At 36.7% G+C, this 21617-nt stretch overlaps 1 protein-coding gene across 4 annotated transcripts in view; it reads right to left on the bottom strand.

Moving 5' to 3' along the window:
• The window catches only part of KMT2E (lysine methyltransferase 2E (inactive)), a 92844-nt gene that overhangs the window by 46110 nt on the left and 25117 nt on the right, over positions 1 to 21617 (bottom strand). For 2 of the 4 annotated variants that reach the window (XM_007526978.2, XM_060196378.1), the window contains 2 exons: positions 17154 to 17226; positions 12692 to 12876 (listed from right to left, as the gene is read on the bottom strand). In XM_007526978.2, the coding sequence (XP_007527040.2) occupies positions 12692 to 12762 (71 nt within the window). In that variant the 5' untranslated portion in view covers positions 12763 to 12876; positions 17154 to 17226. The remainder of the gene's footprint in view (positions 1 to 12691; positions 12877 to 17153; positions 17227 to 21617) is intronic. The other 2 variants (XM_060196377.1, XM_060196379.1) reach the window with 1 other exon arrangement.

Raw genomic sequence — 21617 nt, 5'->3', positions numbered from 1 at the left:
CTCCCAACCTCCCTTTGCCTTTCACCCTCCTTCTGGGTTTGGGGTGGGGCCATGGGGAAGTTTTATGAAATGGAGTCCTATAGGCATGAAGCTCTAGTAAAGTCCAGTCAGCAAAAACAAATAAATAAATATTACTAGAGACTAAGCATGATTTAATATACTCAGTGGCTCTGGGGTACAATACACAGGGGTAGAAAAGCAGTGGAAATAATCCAGACAGAATTATGGACATAGTGAGTCTATATGGCTTCCAATATATTTTTTTAATTGCTGCCAGGGTTATTGCTGGGGCTAAGTGGCAGAACTATGAATCCACCATTCCAGGCAGCCGCGCCCCCCCCTTCTTTCTTTCTCTTTCTTTTTTCCCCTACTATTACTGGATACGACAGAGAAATTTCGATTTTTGAACATAATATATAGGTATATATGTATGTACATATGTATATAGAGAGGAAGTGCTTGATCAAGCAGAGCACTCTCCTGCAGGTGCACTGCCAAGGATAGACAAAGAGGGAGAGAAAAAAGGTAAGGGGGTTGGGCACTGGATTAAATGTACATAGTACAAATCCCAAGGATTTGTACAAGAATCCTGGCTCAAGCTCCAGGGTCAAGCCCCTGGCTCCCCACATACAGAGGGGAAGCTTCACAAATGGTGAAAACAGGTCTGCAAGTGTTTAACTTTCTCCCTATCTTCCTCTTCCTCTTTCAATTTCTCTCTGTCCTACCCAATAAAAAATGGGGGGGGGAAAGCCTTCAGGAGCAGTGGATTCATAACGCCAGCACCAAGTCCCAGTGATAACCCTGGAGACAAAAGAAGAAAAAAAAAAGATAAGACAACTGCAAATCTTACTTTATTTATTTATTTTTTGACAACTGCAAATCTTATTGACTGCTTGTGAAGCATCTCCCATGCAGGTGGTAAGTGGGATTCTCCAACCCAGATACTTGAATTTATATTTATGACAATATAAACACTTAACTGGGTTGCACCACTGCCTGGCCTCCTGTGGCCTCCAATTTGAACATGACATATATATTTCAATGTTCAAAACTAGGTATATTATAATACTTGGAAATGTCATGGAAGTGAAGCAACAGTAAACCTCACAGTGAAGCAAAATTAAGCTCAAGAAGAAACAAAAGTAGCAGCCTATGGTAAAGTAAGGTCAGCAGTTCTGATCTGTGAATTGTGTTGTTGATGACCAGGGCCTACTGATAGAAACAAGCATGAACTTACCCACTGCTATTGAAGTTCCCCGACCTAGCATTTTTTCATAAATCACTTTCCCACACTTTTCTCTCACATCATATCAATTCTCATTAGCATAATTCTCTCTTTTAAATTATCTTTAAAAAGGGAGAGAGACAACTACAGCACTGCTTCACCACTTGTGAAGCTTTCACCCCTGCAGGTGGGGGTTGGAGACCTGAATCCAAGTCTTTTACATTGTAACACGTGCTCAACCAGGTGGCCACCACCAGGCCTCCAGCATAATTCTCTTTATACTTTTGATTACTGTGGTAGTGAACCTACTTCTGAAATGAATTCTCACACTGAAATGAATTTCTCCCTTAAAGATACAAAATGACTAATTTCTGTGCCATTATTTTTATATTAGGCACTATTTGAGATGATTTTTAAAATAAGTTTTATTTCACTTATTTGTTTAAAGGGGCAGAGAGCAGTTCAGAGAGAAAGGGGAGATAGAGAGGGAGAGGAAATGAGAGACACCTGCAGCATTGCTTCACCAACCACGAAGCTTCCCCCAACTCCCTGGAGACTGGAGGCTTGAACCTGGGCCCTTCAACCTGGGCCCTTGTACATGGCAATGTGTAGATTCAATTGGGTATGCCAGCATCCACCCCCAATTTTTTTTTTAAAGAAATTCTCACCCCACCTCTTATTAGAACTTAGTATTATTTGTATTCTTCAGTTTTAGACATATTAACATAGCTATATTCCTAAGTGGCCACTGTTTTCTAGTACATTGCCCCTTTCCTCTGTATAAAGTTTCAAGTTAGTCTAAGTGACTGCTGTTATAGAAAATATGCTTGAATCAGCAAAGCAAGGAGACACAAACTCAAAATTGCGAACTGAAAATTACAAAGATCTCCAAATGTTCTGAAGACTTTTAAAATTAAAACGTATGGAAGTCGGGCTGTAGCGCAGCGTGTTAAGCGCAGGTGGCGCTAAGCTCAAGGACCAGCGTCAGGATCCCGGTTCGAACCCCTGGCTCCCCACCTGCAGGCAGGTCCCTTCACAGGCGGTGAAGCAGGTCTGCAGGTGTCTGTCTTTCTCTCCCCCTCTCTGTCTTCCCCTCCTCTCTCCATTTCTCTCTGTCCTATCCAACAACAACGACATCAATAATATCTACAACAATAAAACAACAAGGGCAACAAAAGGGAATAAATAAAAATAAAAAAAAATAAAAAAATAAAATTAAAACATAGCCTGATAGCTATGCTACTATCCTAAATTTTCCTTTTATTTTCATAAAATGAAGTGTTTAACTTCAAAATATATGCTCACTATATATAACACTTAACTACAGAAGTTCATAAGAAAAAAAGATATTTGATATCATTTAACACTTTTCAGAATGTGGTGTGATACTTACTTGTACACACATATTCCTTTGTATGTGTTCTATAATCTCTTAATCAATGATCACTGTCTAAGAGATCATCTCTTTACCCACAAGAAAATTTGCAAAAAATAAACATTCTTTTTAAAATTATTTTTAAAATTTATTATTTATTCCCTTTTGTTGCCCTTGTTGTTTTATTGTTGTGGTTATGACTGATGTTGTTGTTGTATAGGACAGAGAGAAACTGAGAGAGGAAGGGAAGACGCGGGGGGGGGGGGGGGGGGGCCGGGGGCTTGAACCGGGATTCTTCTGCTGGTCCTTGTGCTTTGCACCACTTGTGCTTAACCTGCTGCGCGACTGCCCGACTCCCAAAAATAAACACTCTTTATTCTGGGAATTCAAAATGTTCAAAAATGACTGACTGCTCAAATCCACAATAATTTATAAACTTACTTTCCAATTCTCAGAATTGTTCTCCCAAAGTAGAGGAAATGAATAAAAATAAATTTCCTTAATTTTTTTTCTTTGCCATTAAGTTATTACTGGAGCTCAGAGCCTACATGAGTTCACTGCTCTTAGCCATCATTTTTTCTTTTGACTATTTATTTATAAAAATGGAAATAATGACAAGACCATAGGATAAGAGGGGTGCGGTTCTACACAATTCCCATCATCAGAACTGCATAACCCAACCACTTCCTTGATAACTTTCCTATTCTTATCCCTCTGGGAGCATGGACCCAGGATCATTGAGGGGTGCAGAAGGTGTGAGGTCTAGCTTCTGTAATTACTTCTGCTGAACATGGGCGTTGGTAGGTCAACCCATACTCCCAGCCTGTCTCTCTCTTTCCTTAGTGGGGCAGGACTCTGGGGATGTGGGGCTCCAAGACACATTGGTGAGGTCATCTGCCCAGGGAAGTCAGGTTGGCATCATGGCAGCATCTGGAACTGTGGTGCACTGGGTTAAGCACACACAGTACACCAAGCACAAGGATCTGGAATAGAACCCCCTGGCTTCCCCATTTGCAGGGAGGGACACTTCACAAGCAGCAAAGCAGATCTGCAAGCATACCTCTCTCTCTCTCCCTCTCCCTCTCTCTCTCTCAATATTTCCCCCTCCTCTCGCAATTTCTCTGTCCTATCTAATAGAATGGGAATAAATGTCTGCCAGTAGTAGTGGATTTGTAATGCCAGGACCAAGCCCCAGCAAAAACCCCAGAGGCAAAAGAGACAAGGTTTCCATAACTGAGACTTTAAGGTCCCAGATTCAATTCCCAGCACCACCATAAGGCAGAGCTGAGCAATGCTCTGGTTTTTCTATCTTTCTCTTTCATTAAAATATTTTTTAAAAAGCTTTCCTCCAGACATTAAAAGTAAAAAAAAAAAAAAAGAAAAAGAAAAAAAAAACTAATAATAATGTGCAAAATCTGACATAATAAGTATTCTCTCTTGTTAACTAAGTAAAAACTCGGGTAACTGCTTCTTTTGGAAATTCCTGAGTACCTAATAAAAATGGAAGGAAGGAAAGAACAAATATTTAAAAAGCACCAATAAATAATCCTCAAGAAGTTGTTGATTTTGGCAACCAGCCATGAAGGCTGAAAGTTGTTGGACAGTGACTCAAGAAGTGGTGTAGTGATGGGAGTACAGGACTCTCAAGCAGAAGGTCTTAAATTCAATCCCTGGCACTGCATGTGCTAGAGTGATGCTTTGGTTCCCTCAATCTCTCAAATAAATAAACATTGTTTCCAGAAAAAGAAAATTGTTGGACAACTATCCAAGTGAGATATTTCACTGACTCAGTTGTAAAATATTATAAGTAAAACTGTGGAACAGAAAAAATAAGTTAGATATATTTTTTCCCATAATAATGAAAAATAAGTCTTTCAAACATTTTATTACTAAAAAAATGACAAGTCTTGGTAATCTCTGCACCTATGAATTACACTGCCAATAAAAAATTCCCACTAAGGGGTAGGAAATAGTTCTAGCAGTAGAGTACAGTATATACAGCCTGGCAAAACAGCACCACTGCATATAATCAGAGTAGTGTTCTTTGATCTCTCTCACTCGTAAAATAAACAAACCTTATATTTAAAATAGGTTTTTGAATATTAAAACAAAACAAAAATCTAGTTGAACATATTTCTAAATAGGATAAACACTGTAAGAGCAGCAATAAAGTATTAATTTCTTGATAGTGGATTAACTATAAAATTGTAAGCAAAAGGTAGAAAAAAATCAATGTAAAGCTGAGAACATTTCATTACACACAAATATTTTAGAATCTGTACTCATACATGAAGACTAAGAAGGCTGATGTACTTTAACAAATTAATAAATTCTGTCAGTAGGTGGCTCCAGTGAAAGTGAAATAACTTACTATCAAATAGTACAGCAAACAGTATGTACTGAATCTCAAGGACTTGAAATAGAAGTCACATTAACATTTCAATCTGTGCCTATTTTTTCAAATGAAGAGACTGAAAATTATAAAAACTAACTTCTTAAAAGACACTGCTAGTACTTGAGTTGTAGAGTAAAAGTGAAAGAATCCAGGTATCTCTGGTACACTTCATAATGAATTAGCATCTACTATGTTACAAGCTATAAAATAATTCACTTCTAACTTGCACATGTTGTATTTACTTATTTGTCCACATCATCCAAAATTATACATAATAATACTTAAAGTATAATTTTGAATGGTCTGAAGGGGTATTTGGTAGTAGTAAATACTAAAGGAGATCATATTACTAACTCCCATATAGTTTTTTATAGCCTGTCAGATAAGTTGTAAGCAACAGTTGCTGCCCAAGAAACAACAGCATTGAAAGCATAGGAATAAATGTAGAATAATAATATAGAGTAAATGTAGAAGAGAATATAAAGAATTTTTTGCTCATCTTCTCTTCTGTGGATTTCTTTAGCTTATATGCAGACTTAATTTTTTTTTTAGCTATTAAGGCATCTAATTAAAATTAATAAAGAAATATCCATTATGTATAACCTTTCAGTCAAAAAACAAAAAAAGAAAAGAAAATCCAAATTAGTTTTCCCTTTCAGAAAATGGAAATGTGATTAGTAGTATTTCTCTGTCTCAAATAAATATTTTTTTAAAAGACTGATTGATTTCATCAGGAATGAGAGAGAGGGTGGGCACGCAAACGCACCACTCTGCTCTACATCAGTATGTGGTACCAGAAATCAAGCTTAGGGTCCTACATCCTGTGCTCTACTGTTGAGTCACCTCTCTTGGCTGCTTCACAAATCTTATTCTTGAACAGCTTAAGAAAACCTTTCATAAATGCAGTCATTTATTGTGTTGAATTCATTATTACTACTACTTCCACTAATCATGTATCAAAATAAAAGTAGTAATACTACATAAATCATTCTTTGCAATGATAATAGTAAAGCCTAAAATCAACACATTAAGTTCTGCTCTGCCACCTATCTAATCTGTGACTGACCTTCTCACTTGTAGATTGCTTCTAACAGTAACAACCTCATTCTTTATTCTTATTACTCAGAGATAAAACATTATGTTTCCACATTTATAACTACTCTAGGCATCACTCTTCTCATCTAAGACACTACTACTTTTTGTAGTAGGGTGATTAGCCTTACACATATATGCTACTAAGCACAAACTGAATGTTGCAAATTTAAAATATATAATAGAAAAAAATATATGTCATGGGACAGTCCTGAATTCCCAACTGATTATAATTCTTTTAGAATATGGATAAAAATTTATACTTCATTTTTGTAATCTTAGCAAATATTCAAAATATTCCAGTTTCTAATTATGATTTAAATTGTTTTCTCTTGGTTTATTAATCTATTCTTTTTTAAAATTTCCAAATCTTTATTTACTTATTACTACATAGAGAGAAATTGAGGGGGGGGGATGACAGACAGACAGAGACACACAACTGCAGCCCTGCTTCACCACTCGTGAAACTTATGGGCCAGGGACGTGAACCCAGGTCCTTGTGCACTGTAATGTGAGCACATAACCAGGTGCGCCACCACCTGGTCCCTATTTATTTTTACGAACTCATGCTAACAGCAAGAAATCTACCTTTTAGAAGAAGGGAAAGAGTCTTTCTGAAAGAGAAAGAGAATATCTGATGAACATAGATGTGAAAATATTGAACAAAATTCTAGCCAACCGGATACAGCAGTATATCAAAAAGATTGTTCATCATGACCAAGCGGGGTTTATCTCAGGCATGCAAGGTTGGTTTAATATATGTAAATCAATCAATGTGATCCACCACATCAACAAAAGCAAGACCAAAAACCACATGGTCATATCAACAGATGCAGAGAAAGCCTTTGACAAAATACAACATCCCTTTATGATCAAAACACTACAAAAAATGGGAATAGATGGAAAATTCCTGAAGATAGTGGAGTCTATATATAGCAAACCTACAACCAACATCATACTCAATGGTGAAAAACTGGAAGCATTTCCACTCAGATCAGGTACTAGACAGGGCTGCCCATTATCACCATTACTATTCAACATAGTGTTGGAAGCTCTTGCCATAGCAATCAGGCAGGAGCAAGGAATTAAAGGGATATAGACTGGAAGAGAAGAAGTCAAACTCTCCCTATTTGCAGATGACATGATAGTATACATGGAAAAACCTAAGGAATCCAGCAAGAAGCTTTTGGAAATCATCAGGCAATACAGTAAGGTGTCAGGCTATAAAATCAACATTCAAAAGTCAGTGGCATTCCTCTATGCAAACACTAAGTTAGAAGAAATTGAAATCCAGAAATCAATTCCTTTTACTATAGCAACAAAAACAATAAAATATTTAGGAGTAAATCTAACCAAAGAAGTGAAAGACTTGTATACTGAAAATTATGAGCCACTACTCAAAGAAATTGAGAAGGACACAAAGAAGTGGAAAGATATTTCATGTTCATGGGTTGGAAGAATTAACATCATCAAAATGAATATACTACCCAGAGCCATCTACAAATTTAATGCTATCCCTATCAAGATCCCAAGCACATTTTCTAGGAGAATAGAAAAAATGCTACAAATGTGTATCCGGAACCAGAAAAGACCTAGAATTGCCAAAACAATCTTGAGAAAAAAGAACAGAACCAGAGGCATCACACTCCCAGATTTCGAACTGTATTATAGGGCCATTGTCATCAAAACTGTTTGGTACTGGAACATGAATAGACACACTGACCAGTGGAATAGAATTGAGAGCCCAGAAGTGAGGCCCCACACCTACGGACATCTAATCTTTGACAAAGGGGCCCAGACTATTAAATGGGGAAAGCAGAGTCTCTTCAACAATGGTGTTGGAAACAATGGGTTGAAACATGCAGAAGAATGAAACTGAATCACTGTACTTCACCAAATACAAAAGTAAATTCCAGGTGGATCAAGGACTTGACTGTTAGACCAGAAACTATCAGATACTTAGAGGAAAATATTGGCAGAACTCTTTTCCGCATAAATTTTAAAGACATCTTCAATGAAACGAATCCAATTACAAAGAAGACTAAGGCAAGTATAAACCTATGGGATTACATCAAATTAAAAAGCTTCTGTACAACAAAAGAAACCACTACCCAAACCAAGAGACCCCTCACAGAATGGGAGAAGATCTTTACATGCCATACATCAGACAAGAGTTTAATAACCAACATATATAAAGAGCTTGCCAAACTCAAGAACATGACAACAAATAACCCCATCCAAAAATGGGGGGAGGACTTGGACAGAATATTCACCACAGAAGAGATCCAAAAGGCCGAGAAACACATGAAAAAATGCTCCAAGTCTCTGACTGTCAGAGAAATGAAAATAAAGACAACAACAAGATACCACTTCACTCCTGTGAGAATGTCATACATCAGAAAAGGTAACAGCAGCAAATGCTGGAGAGGGTGTGGGGTCAAAGGAACCCTCCTACACTGCTGGTGGGAATGTCAATTGGTCCAACCTCTGTGGAGAACAGTCTGGAGAACTCTCAGAAGGCTAGAAATGGACCTATCCTATGATCCTGCAATTTCTCTCCTGGGGATATATCCTAAGGAACCCAACATATACATCCAAAAAGATTTGTGTACACATATGGTCTTGGCAGCACAATTTGTAATAGCCAAAACCTGGAAGCAACCCAGGTGTCCAACAACAGATGAGTGGCTGAGCAAGCTGTGGTATATATACACAATGGGATACTACTCAGCTGTAAAAAATGGTGACTTCACCGTTTTCAGCCGATCTCGGATGGACCTTGAAAAAAATCATGTTGAGTGAAAAAGTCAGAAACAGAAGGATGAATATGGATGATCTCACTCTCAGGCAGAAGTAGAAAAACAAGATCAGAAAAGAAAACACAAGTAGAACCTGAAATGGAATTGGTGTATCGCACCAAAGTAAAAGACTCTGGGGTGGGTGGGTGGGGAGAATACAGGTCCATGAAGGATGATAGAGGACCTAGTGTGGGTTGTATTGTTATATGGGAAACCGGGGAATGTTATGCATGTATAAACTATTGTATTTACCGTTGAATGTAAAACATGAATTCCCCAATAAAGAAATAAAAAAAAAAAAGAAAAAAAAAAAAGAGAAAGAGAAAGAGAAATAAAGAGGAAAGAAACCACAGCACCCGAGTTTCAGTATGGTGGGCCAAGTTCAAAACTCAGTTGCACAAATGGCAAAACAGCACACTGAGTTCTTTTGCCAATCCAGAAGTCTACTTCTAATAGTAGCTTATATTTATGAACATGAGGTTAACTAAAAACCTTACAGATACAATTACCTGGTTTTATTGCCACCAGGGTTATCACCAGGGCTCATTGCCTGCACAAAAATCTACTGCTCCTGACAGCCAGTTTTTCCCTCTTTTTATTTGACAAGACAGAGAAAAACTGAAAGGGAAGGGAAGACAGAGACAGAGAGACACCTGCACCACTGCTTCACTGCAAATGAAGCTTCATCCCTTCAAACCTGAGTCCTCGTGCATGGTAATGGGTGCACTCAACCGCATGTGCCAACACCCAGTCTCAAAGCTACCTGTTAAGAAATGTAATCTCCTGCCTTTAAAATGAAGTACTTTGCTAACTGAGTTATAGAAAATGACATTAGTTAGCTCTTTTAAGTATACTACTGGTTTTCCATGTTTTTAATTGTACCACAGAATATGGCAGGCATCATGAAAAAAATCAGTGAATCATATAATTTGTATGTGTGACTGGTGTTTTTAAAATCTAAGGACAAACACAATGCAGGTAAAATATTTGCTGTGAAGACTCAAGAGCAGCTAGCAGGCAAACTTTTTTAAAGTACATATTAGAGCCTCCAGTATAGTAGACAGTGTCAACACTGTTTCTATTCACCAAGGTCTAGACATTAGTTTTTTCCTAATGCTATGTATGTATGACCTTAAATCAATAATAATAAAATTACTTCTGTTAAGTTTGATTGCAGAATTACAACTGATCTTAGAAAGACTAAAGTGAAATGAAGCTTTATTTTTACTAAAGTAGATAACACTAACATTCTCATCAATCTGTGGTAATCAGTTATTCCAAGTACTTTATGATCATTTTTTTCAGTTCAAACATTTAGAAAGAGTCAACTTTTGGCAAGATAAAAGGGTACAGGAAGAAGCAAAGTTTAAACACCCCACTTTTAAAGATAAAACAAATGTAACAGTTTTCAAAAATTAGTGATGAGAAGAAGAAACATGTACAAGAAGTTAGACTTCATGGAAATAAGTTTTGCTTTAGAGATATAGTAATAATCCAAAAACAAAAGTTATTATACAAGAGCTTACTGGCAAACCATAGACCCTTGAACTAGACCTTCAATTTCCTGTCTATAAAATTCTACAGAAAGGGAGTCGGGCTGTAGTGCAGCGGGTTAAGCGCAGGTGGCGCTAAGCACAAAGACCCGCATAAGGATCCTGGTTCAAGCCCTGGCTCCCCATCTTCAGGGGTGTCGCTTCATAAGCGGTGAAACAGGTCTGCAGGTGTCTTTCTCTCCCTCTCTCTGTCTTCCCCCTCTCCTCTCAATTTCTCTCTGTCCTATCCAACAACGACAACAATAATAACTACAACAATAAAACAACAAGGGCAACAAAAGGGAATAAATAAATAAAATAAATTTAAAAAAATTCTACAGAAAGACTAAATTAATTCTAAATGATCCAATAAATTGGAATATTTATTTGGTTCAGTATACTAATTCATTCAATAAATAGCAGTGTACCTTCTAGACTTATATTGAGAGGGAGGGGAAATAGGGAAAGAGAGACATCTGCAGTATTGCTTCACTGCTCATGAAGCTTCCACCCTGCAGGTGGGAACTAGGGCCTTGAACCTGGGTTCTTCTGCATAGTAACATGAACACTCTATGAAGTGCACCACCAGCAGACCCCTAAAATTAATTTTTAAATTTATTTGGTAAAATGAGTTCCTTGCTAGAGAAGTTATTATTTTAAACCCAAAATAACTTACACATAGCACAAAAATCATGAACAGTTTTTAAAAATTGCATTATAGGGGGTCAGGCGGTAGCATAGTGGCCTAAGCGCACATGGTGCAAAGCACAAGGAACCCCCCACCCTGCGGCTCCCCACCTGTAGGGGAGTCGCTTCACAGGCAGTGAAGCAGGTCTGCAGGTGCCTATCTTTCTCTCCCCCTCTGTCTTCCCCTCCTCTCTCCATTTCTCTCTGTCTTATCCAACAACAACAAAGACACCAATAACAATGATAATAATAAGCATAACAATGGTAAAACCACCAGGGTAACAAAAGGGAAAAAATGGCCTCCAGGAGCAGTGGATTCGTGCTGCAGGCACCAAACCCCAGCAATAACCTTGGAGGCAAATAAATAAATAAATAAAAATAAAAAAAATAAAAATTGCATTATAGGAGCCAGAAGATAACTCAAGCAGTATATATAGTGTGTACTGTGTATGTAAGGTCCTGGGTTCTAGTCCCAGCACAACCTAAAAGCAAATGGTTGGCACCAGGGCAGTTCCATGGATGGTGGAAAGTACTATTTTGATATTCCTTTTTTCAATAAAATTTTGAAAAAATTAGGCCAGGGAAGCTGCTCAACCCTGTTATCACACATGTGGTGAGGTACTGGGTTCATTCCCAGTATCACTTAAAAAACAAACACACACATACATGCACACACCAAAAAATATACTACAATAATATAAGGGGGTGGCAAAATTGCCATGTATGCAACCTAGGTTCAAGCCAGGTTCCCACCACACAAAGGTAGAATTGATACTCTGGTATGTTTCCCTCTCTCTCTCTCTCTGCCTGTCACTGTCTGAAAAAGAAAAATAGTAATAATGAACTCCCTTTATTTAAAATGCAAATTACATTAAATCCAGCTACCTGGTAAATAAAAACTACATTAAAGCTAATATATCTATATACTAAATCAGAAAACAAATTTGCATCTTTCCATTCTTGAGCTTCCAATGATATCTTTTGACTACTGTGTAAGATTCAATCAATCTTCATGGTAAAACTTAGTGTTATTTCAACTGATAATTCAAAATTAAAATAGAATAAAGGTATCTATACAATTTCCTAGACCAGTTATTCTAGAGTAAGAAAAGAACCTTTCATTTAGTGCATCAGCAATGGCTTCAAAAAAAAACAAAAAACAAATTGCCAGATGACCATCTAGCAGAAAAAAAAATTTCCTTTCTCATTTAAAAATGGATCAAATTTTGCTTTCTAATTTAAATTTTTAAAACAAAAAAGCAAGGTTCATGTTTAGATATTTTTAAAAGTAAAAATTGAAAATCAAATTACATTTCCAATACATTGATAAATGTGTTACTACTTTGATTAAAGATGTCAGCAACAAGCAAGTGGGGGAAAATATAGCATTTTGGCTTAAAATTTATTTACAAAAAGTTTTTACTGAAAGGAATTTTTGCCTTTTAACTTTCTCTTTTTTCTTATCCTAGTCAAGAATCTGAAGTTGAGAAAAATATAGATGCAAATCAAGCACTACTTGGTTATCTATCAAAAAAATTACATACTTTGCCTCTCACTATCAAAAATATCTCTAATTTAAATACTTACTCTGAGCCTGCAGCCATTTCCAAGTATGACGTTTCTGCTGTGTCAACCCCCAATGGGATCACTATGCTCATGACGTTCGCCTCTGGTAAATTCGATTACTATGGAGTCCTATGCATTGGTATCCAAAACACTGGGGCATGCCAGCCACAGTGCTCATTGCAAACATCTAAGTGCATCCACAAACCCTGTTTAAAAGAAAACAAATAGTCAATATTTTCCCTAACAGTAAGCAAAAACCCAAAAGATATTTTAAAAATTAAATTATCAATATGAATTGGAAATTGCTCAAAAAAAATCTCTATTTAGTTTATTTTTCAGAAATTAAATTATGAGATGTGATTAGAAGTTTCTGAATCACTATTTTCTATAAGATATGAATTTAGGATTTCTAAAGCATACTGCTTAGTGAAGAATCAACATTATCAGTTTTGAAACATAAAATGCAATTTCATATCACACTAATATCCAGCAAAAAGTAATTTTAATTTAATGAATGATCTCAATAAAAAATGCATTCTTACTATAAGCTGAATATCAGATTAAGTTTTTATATAAATTATCTAATACTTATGGCTCAGATAAAAATCTCCATTTTACCACTGAAGAACACAAAAACAAGAAAGTTGAAGTACTTTAACCATGACTCCTCGATATAGGAGATAAAACCAGGATATGAACCAATTATACTCTATTGTTTTATGTACATAAAATACTTATTTTAACTTCAATAAAATGAATTATTTTATAGTTATTCTGAGTTTCCTTACCACATAAGTGCATGCAGTGGGGGTGAAGGATTTCTCTACTTTTTCCAGTTATTATTAATTCATTAGAGCTAGTACAGGTAGTACATTAAAGAAAACCTAATATAATTGAAGTGTTAGCTAAATAATTTTGCACTAGCAAAAATATATCTAGCTTCAACATCAGTTTTACTGATACTTACAATATAATCCTTGCTATTTATACTACTACATGTGAAATATCTACTTGAACCTTTTCTAACAATAATATATAGTACAGGGGCCAGATGATAGCATAGCAGGTTAGGTGCACAAGGCACAAAGTGCAAGGGCTGGTAAGGATCCCCATTTGAGCCTGGGGCTTGCTTCACAAGTGGTGAAACAGGTCTGCAGGTGTCTATATTTCTCCCTCCCTCTCTGCCCTCCTCCATCTCTCTCGATTTCTCTCTGTCCTATCCAATAACAACAACAACGATAAAACAACAAGGGCAACAAAAGGAAAAAAATTAGCCTCCAGGAGCAGTGGATTCATAGTGCACACACCGAGCCCCAGCGATAACCCTGGAGGCAAAAAAAAATCTAAAAAAATAAAATAAATAATAATAATACAACTGAAACAAGAGATCTTTTTAATTTTTAAAATATTTATTTATTTATTTATTTATTTATTTTCCCTTTGGTTGCCCTTGTTGCTTTTTCTTGTTGTAATTATTATTGATGTTGTTGTTGTTGGATAGGATAGAGAGAAATGGAGAGAGGAGGGGAAGAAAGAGAGGGGGAGAGAAAGATAGACACATGCAGACCTGCTTCGCCGCCTGTGAAACGACTCCCCTGCAGGTGGGAGCCGGTGGCTCGAACTAGTCCTTGCGCTTGGTACCATGTGTGCTTAACCTGCTGTGCTACTGCCGGACTCCAAGGGATAATCTTATAGAAAGATAAGTCAAAATTATCTTTGTCATGTTATATCTAAATATGAAAAGCAGAGTTTCTTCAAAAAATAATCCTTATGCTTGTCCTTAAATTTTCACAAGTAATTTTAGCTACTTGATTTAGTCCCTATTTTAATATACAGATTTTAATGAAATGATATACATTTAATAAATTATTTTAATTTAATAATACAGACTTTAAACTCACTCCATATGGGGATAATGCCAAAGCAGAGAAATAAGGTGGTTAATAGGATTTTAAATAGTGTGGACCATTTTAAAAAGTAACCATAAGGCAGCCCAGGAGGTGGTACAATCAATAAAGTGTTGGACTTATTACAAGCATGAGCTCCTGAGTTCAATTCTAAATATAGTATGTGTCAGAGTAATACTCTTGTTCTCTCTCTCATTAATGTTTTTAAAAATAAATATAAAATCCTCAGTTCAAGAAAAATAATCTTTACTTTCAAACTGGGGGAGAGCTAGTAGGTTTCCAATTGCTGTACTAAGCAATAGTATAAGCACTGAAGTTTATGACACTAAATAGTGTGAACTAGAATAGTTTTTTTTTTTTAAACCTCTCTAAGCATCAGGTTCCTCCTGGTTTATAAACTAGGGATTTATCCCCACAGGGCTTCTGTGGGAGAAAAGAAATGAAATATGAATGTAAAGCACTTTGTACACAGCATTACACTTATTTAGCTGCACATAAACAAATGTGCAGATAGGAAAGCACATTAGCTCTCAAGGGAAAATCTTACTTTTTCTTTTTTAAAAATAACTTTTTGAAGTAATTCTGGTTGTCTATTTGTTATATTTTTAGCATTTGTTTCATCAAATTAAAATCAGCATCTAAAACAAAGCAGAAAAAAAATTGCCTTACCTTTTCTACACCAGTGACCATACTAGAATTATTACATGTAAGTGTGCTTGCTAAACCACACAAAGCTATAAAATTTCTAAATTCAAATCATATACAAAATTAAGATCATTCTATCTAAATGTACATCACTCCACAGTTCTTTAAAATGCTGAAGACAGAATACAGGAGATGACATATTGGTAGAGCTAGTCTTGCAAATTAAGTACTGAGTTCAATCCCTGTATTGCTATGTGCCAGAGTGCTGCTCTGGCCTCTCACTACCTCTCTTCTCCCCTCCACTCCACTCTGTAAGTCATAAAACAGTAAAATAAATCTTTAAAAAAAAAATGCTGAAGAATTTAACCTAACTACAATACCTTTTCTCTTCCTTATTGGTAGCAACTAGTTGGTAGGAGTTTTCTTCAGCTCAGCTTATTAATATATTACATTCACAGGAATGCTGCTAAATATTTTTCTTTCTTTCTTTCTTTTTTTTTTTTTTAACCAGAGGTGGACACTGGAAAGCAGAAATCAAATCATTATGTATTCTTTTAGGTACCTGAGCAGTATTTCCAACCTATTAAGATTATCTGAATCATATACACAAATTCCTATTCAAAGGTGAGCCACATTTTCAACAGGTAATCTTTCCTAAATATTCCATTAGCATGGTTTTTACAGCAGTGACAAGTTTGCCAAAGTCTATTTGAAACAAAGGTTTCTATCTGTACAATCAATGCCTGTCCCTAAAACCCTGTCCAGTGCCTAGAACCTAATGGGCACACTACAATACAAAAGACTGGTAAATGAATTACAGCACCCAGTATGAAACTGAAGTTCTGGCCTCATTAAGGTAAATGAGTTATCAACTAATACAACTAAGTGCTATAAAAACTACTAACACCTTCTCCAGAAATCTCTCTCTCTAAAATCACACTCATTCTCAGAATAAAGACACATTGTGGCATCTGAAGAACGAGACACTTAAAAAGTTTTGATTCAATAGGGAAGATTCTCAGCAATTTACTTACAAAAATGTTAAGAATAAGGGACCACATCTACTTACACCATAATAACAAAAATTTCATTATGTGCATAATTAATATTAAGAACTGTAGTGCCAGGAAACCCACAGTGTTTGAAAGATCCAGTTCAGACTGATAAGACTGCTGTTTACCTCATGACTGAGACTCATATAGACTGTTGAGTACACATTCATGTTGATCTTTTTGAATTTAAAATGAAGGATTTTCTTATGCAAATCTGTTCAGTGGGTTCCACCATGTCCTTTCACTGTCACATTTACAGAAACTCTGAAGCCCTGGTACTCTGTTTTCCCTTATCATTTGTCATAAAGAAAGTGTGACAAAGACTGATGCTGGACTCCTAAAGCATCTATGTTTTCTTGCTGCAGATAATAAAGAGATTAAGTCTCCTTTTGAAAAAGAAAAGAAAAAATCCACTTCATAATAAATTCATTAGAATTAAACTTGTGCACTTAAGAATAAGTAAATGTGTGAGAGCTAGGTTCAAGTCTAGCCTCCACTGAATTAGAGGGTTGGAGGAAGGATCAGTGCTATACTATCTGTCCCTCTTTGTCTCAGTTTCCATCTGAAAAAGTTGGCCTGAAGTGGTGAAGTCCTGTTAGTAATGACAAAAGAAAAAGAAGACAAAGAGAAGGAGGAGGAGGAGGCAGAAGGAAGGTGGGAAGAGGAAGAGAAACGGTAAACCAATGTAACAGAATAGATGTGAGTTGTAACAAAAGTACATCTAGAAGAAAATCAATTCAACAGAATCCAAGCAATTACCACAAAGTTTTCATATCTTATATGTGAATTAAAAAAAAAAACTGGTATCCAACTGGCAAGAAAATATATAGAGTATATTAGGAATGGTAGCCAATAAAGAAATAATATAAAAGGAAATACCATGAGATGTCTGGTAAATCTGAGGTCCAAGAAAGAATAAAAGTCTTCACAAAACCTGCTATCCAGAATAGACCTAGAAACCAAGTGAACATAGGAGTATTAAGCTGTTTTTAAATAACATGGTATTTCTGTCTAACATGGCACCTAAAATCAAAGGAAATCAAACGTAGACAATAACAACAGCTAACTGTTATCAAGATAAATCTGTGTGGTCCAGGAGGTGACACAGTGGATAGAACATTGGATTCTCAAACATGGGTTTCTGAGTTCAATCCCTGGCAGCACATTTACCAGAGTGATATCTGGTTCTTTCTCTCTCTCCTCCTTTCTCATTAATAAATAAAATATTTTTTAAAAAATGAATTTGTTCACTTTTTATACAAATAAATGTAGATGCAAGTAAACACAAAGCTAAATGCCAACTAAAACTAAAAATAAACTGGGAAAACACATTTTTAAAAAAGATTCAATAAAGCAAAGACAACCAAAATAAAATTTAAAAAAATGAAATCAGGGAGCCAGGCAGTAGCACAGCGGGTGGTGCAAAGCATAAGGACCAGTGGGAGGATCCCGGTTTGAGCCCCTGGCTCCCCACCTGCTGGGGAGTCGCTTCATAGGTGGTGAAGCAAGTCTGCAGGTGTCTTTCTCTCCACCTCTGTCTTCCCTTCCTCTCTCCATTTCTCTCTCCTATCCAACAACATGACATCAATAACAATAATAACTACAATAATAAAAGACAACAAAGACAGCAAAAGGGAATCAAAAGGGAATGAATGAATAAATAAATAAATAAAATCCTAGAATAGGGAAAATACGATTACAAAGTAAGGAAGAGCAAGTAGAAAAGGGTCTAACAGAAAAGCTGAGACTGAGAAAGTCTTTAAGATCTTCTATAAAATTCAAAAACAGAGGAATACTACTTAACAGGTGAATATAACTTACAAAAAAAGAAGAAAAAATTCTTTTTCTTTTTCAATTGTTACAAGGTCTTCACCACTCTAAGATGACTTTTTCAGAAAAAAAAACAAGAGTGAAGAGACACTATAGCACTGAATACAGCTTCCCTAGGTGCCACTGTACTCCCATGTGGTAAACCAGATGTTCTAACCTAGATCTTGCACATGACAATGCAGGTGTGGGGATAGCTATCTTATGCTCCCTGAAAAAAGTACTCTAAAATAAGAAATTAAAATGTATAGTATAACAATCTCTTTGAGGAAATAATATATTATCTTTTTTATTTTTTATTTAAAATGTTTTAATTTTCTTTATTTACTTGATAGACAATCAGAAATTGAGAGGGAAGGGGGAGATAGAGAGACAGAGAGACACCTACAGCACTGCTTCACCACTTGTGAAGCTTTCCTTCTGCAAGTGGGGACCGGGGGTCTGAACCTGGGTCCTTGTGCATTGTAACAGGTGCACTCAATCAGGTGTGCCACCACTCAGCCCACATATATATATATATATATCCTATTTAAAAAATATATATGTATATATTTTTTAAATAGGACAGAGAAATGGAGAGAGATGGGTAAGACAGAGGGGGAGAGAAAGATAGAGGCACCTGCAGACCTGCTTCACCGCTTATGAAGTGACTCCCCTGCAGGTGTGGAGCTGGGGGCTTGAACCAGGATCCTTACGCCGGTCCTTGTGCTTTGTGTCATGTGCACTTAACCCGCTGCACTACCACCCAGCCCCCTAATATATTATCTTTTATAAGCATCTTATTCAAATGCTTAAAAATACTTTAAAATACTGTTTGTGTTTTGAACATAAGCACCTGAGAGTCAAGCTGATGAAATTACTAATTGAAATAAAGAAATTTGAAATTGTGAACAGCCACACCTGACATTTAATTTTGTAGCAATTGGCTATAGTATGCTAAAAAAATAATTATTGAGAGCCATAATCAATTTACCTCTCAGGGAAAGTCATTTCATCATTTTGTGCTTCATCCATAGATGGAAGAAAATTATTTTAATAATCTTACACTTATCACACAATGTACGTAAGCATTTACCTGACCGATACTCAGACCTCCCCCAATTAGTACCTCTGATAACAGTGATAACACAGACCAGAGAGTTATCTCAGAGGATAGGGAACATGATTTGTTATGCACAAAGACCAGGTTCCAACCCAGCACCACATGGGAGTACGATGGAGTTAGGAGGAAGGTCTGATCTGTAGTCTTCTTTCTCTATCTTAACAAAAATATTGATCCAAGAAAAGCAAAACTGAGCATATCTGAGACCCAGCTCCACAAAAAGAAAGTAATACTGATAACAAATACAAAGTATATACAATACCTTTTTCTCACATAAAGCCTATGGTACAGGTACATTTTACATCCTTGTTCTATAGATCAGGGAAAAAGGTTAAATTTGTCTGAATTTTCATAGGCAAAACAAACAAATAAAAATATAGACAAATCAGGATTTGAACCCTAACAGTCTGATACCAGAACTGATACATTAGTTTGTCTGAAATTAGAATTTGCCAGATAAGTAGAAAAATAATGTAGAATTAATAATTAAAGGGGGGAAACTATAACTGCTTCTTTCAAAAGGAAAAATTAATACAACTTTTATTTATTTATTTTAGGGTGAGGGTAGATAGCTTAATGGTTATGCAAAGAGATTCATGCCCGAGCCTCTGAATTCTCAGGTTCAACCCCCCACACCACCAAAACCAGAGTTGATCAGTGCTCTGGTTAAAAATAAACTTAAAAATTTTTTAAAAACTTATCTTTATTTATTTATTGGATAGTGACAGGCAGAAATCCAAAGAAAGGGGAGATATAGAAAGGGAGAGAGAGAGAAAGAGATACCTGCAGCACTGCTTCACCACTGGCTAAGTACCTAGAGGTGAGGACCTAGGGCTCAAACTTGAGTCTTTAAGCATTATAGCATGTGCACTTAACCAGGTGCTCCACCATCTGGCCTCCTAAATACAACTTCTCATTCCAAAATATCTGACATGCCATTTATTCTGTTACCCTACATAAAAGGAAAGCAACAAAATCTACTTTGTATCTCTCTTAAACCTAATCTATTCAAAAAAACCTACATTCCACAGTAACGGTTTAAATACACTACAAAAGTAGAGCATAGGCTCAACCTAAAGTTTGCTTTTTAAACATTTCAGGGACAGCAAAAAATTCAAAAGTATTTGAATTCTTTTTATTTTCAGAAACAAACACGTCTCAACAGTGAGCTGTAAGCATAAACAAGGGCAGTGGCGCACCTCATAGAACATATACATTATTATGCATAAGGACCAGGGTTCAAGCCCCTGATTTCCACCTGAGAGAGGAGGAGTTTCATGAACAGTAAAGTAGTGCTGCCGGTGTCTCTCACTCCTTCCCTCTCAATTTCTGTCTGTAGCCAAAAAACATGAAAAAGAAAATCATGCTCCAAATTTGAGATCACAAACATAGCATGCATACTCAATTCCTTCTGTTCAACTATTTTCCTATGCAAAAACCAGTATCTTAACTACTTAAATTTTAACTAGTCTCTCTCTCTCCCTCACTCTCTCTCTCTCTCTCTCTCTCTCTCTGCCTCCAGGGTTATTGCTGGGGCCAGGAGCCTGCACCATGAATCTACTGCTCCTGGAGACCACTTTTCCCCCCTTGTTGCCCTTGTTGTAGTTATTATTGTTGTTGTTATTGATGTCTCACTGTTGGATAGGACAGAGAGAAATGGAGAGAGGAGGGGAAGACAGAGGGGGGGAGAGAAAGATAAACAAACACCTGCAGACCTGCTTCACCACTTGTGAATCGACCCCCTGCAGATGGGGATCTGGGGGGTGCAACCAGGACTTATACTGGTCCTCATGTGCACTTAACCCGAAGTGCCACCACCCAAGTCCCCTAAAGTCTCTCTTTAATAACCATTTGATTCTTAGAGACAATCTTACCAATCCACAATTTAAATTATAAGATTTTTATAGCAAAATATTAAGAAAAATCTAGGGCCAGGGAGCTCATACTGTGCTAGCACACAAGACTTACATGCTGGAGGCCGCAAAGGCCTGTACAGGTTCAATCTCTCACACCAACCATATGCCAGATCTAAGTAAGCATTGTTTTCTTTTTTAATATTTTTATTTTATTTATTTATTCCCTTTTGTTGCCCTTGTTGTTTTTTTTTATTGTTGTAGTTATTATTGTTGTCGTCGTCGTCATTGTTGGATAGGACAGAGAGAAACGGAGAGAGGAGGGGAAGACAGAGAGGGGGAGAGAAAGATAGACGCCTGCAGATCTGCTTCACCGCCTGTGAAGGGACTCCCCTGCAGGTGGGGAGCCGGGGTTCGAACCGGGATCCTTATGCCGGTCCTTGTGCTTTGCGCCACCTGCGCTTAACCCGCTGCGCTACAGCCCGACTCCCCTGTAAGCATTGTTTTCATCTCTCATGAAAATAATGGACTATCTTTTTGTAGTGGGGATTAATATATGTG

The sequence above is a fragment of the Erinaceus europaeus genome, chromosome 8 (assembly GCF_950295315.1).
Source record: "Erinaceus europaeus chromosome 8, mEriEur2.1, whole genome shotgun sequence".
Classification (NCBI taxonomy): domain Eukaryota; kingdom Metazoa; phylum Chordata; class Mammalia; order Eulipotyphla; family Erinaceidae; genus Erinaceus; species Erinaceus europaeus.
This window is presented reverse-complemented; position numbering and strand designations above follow the sequence as displayed.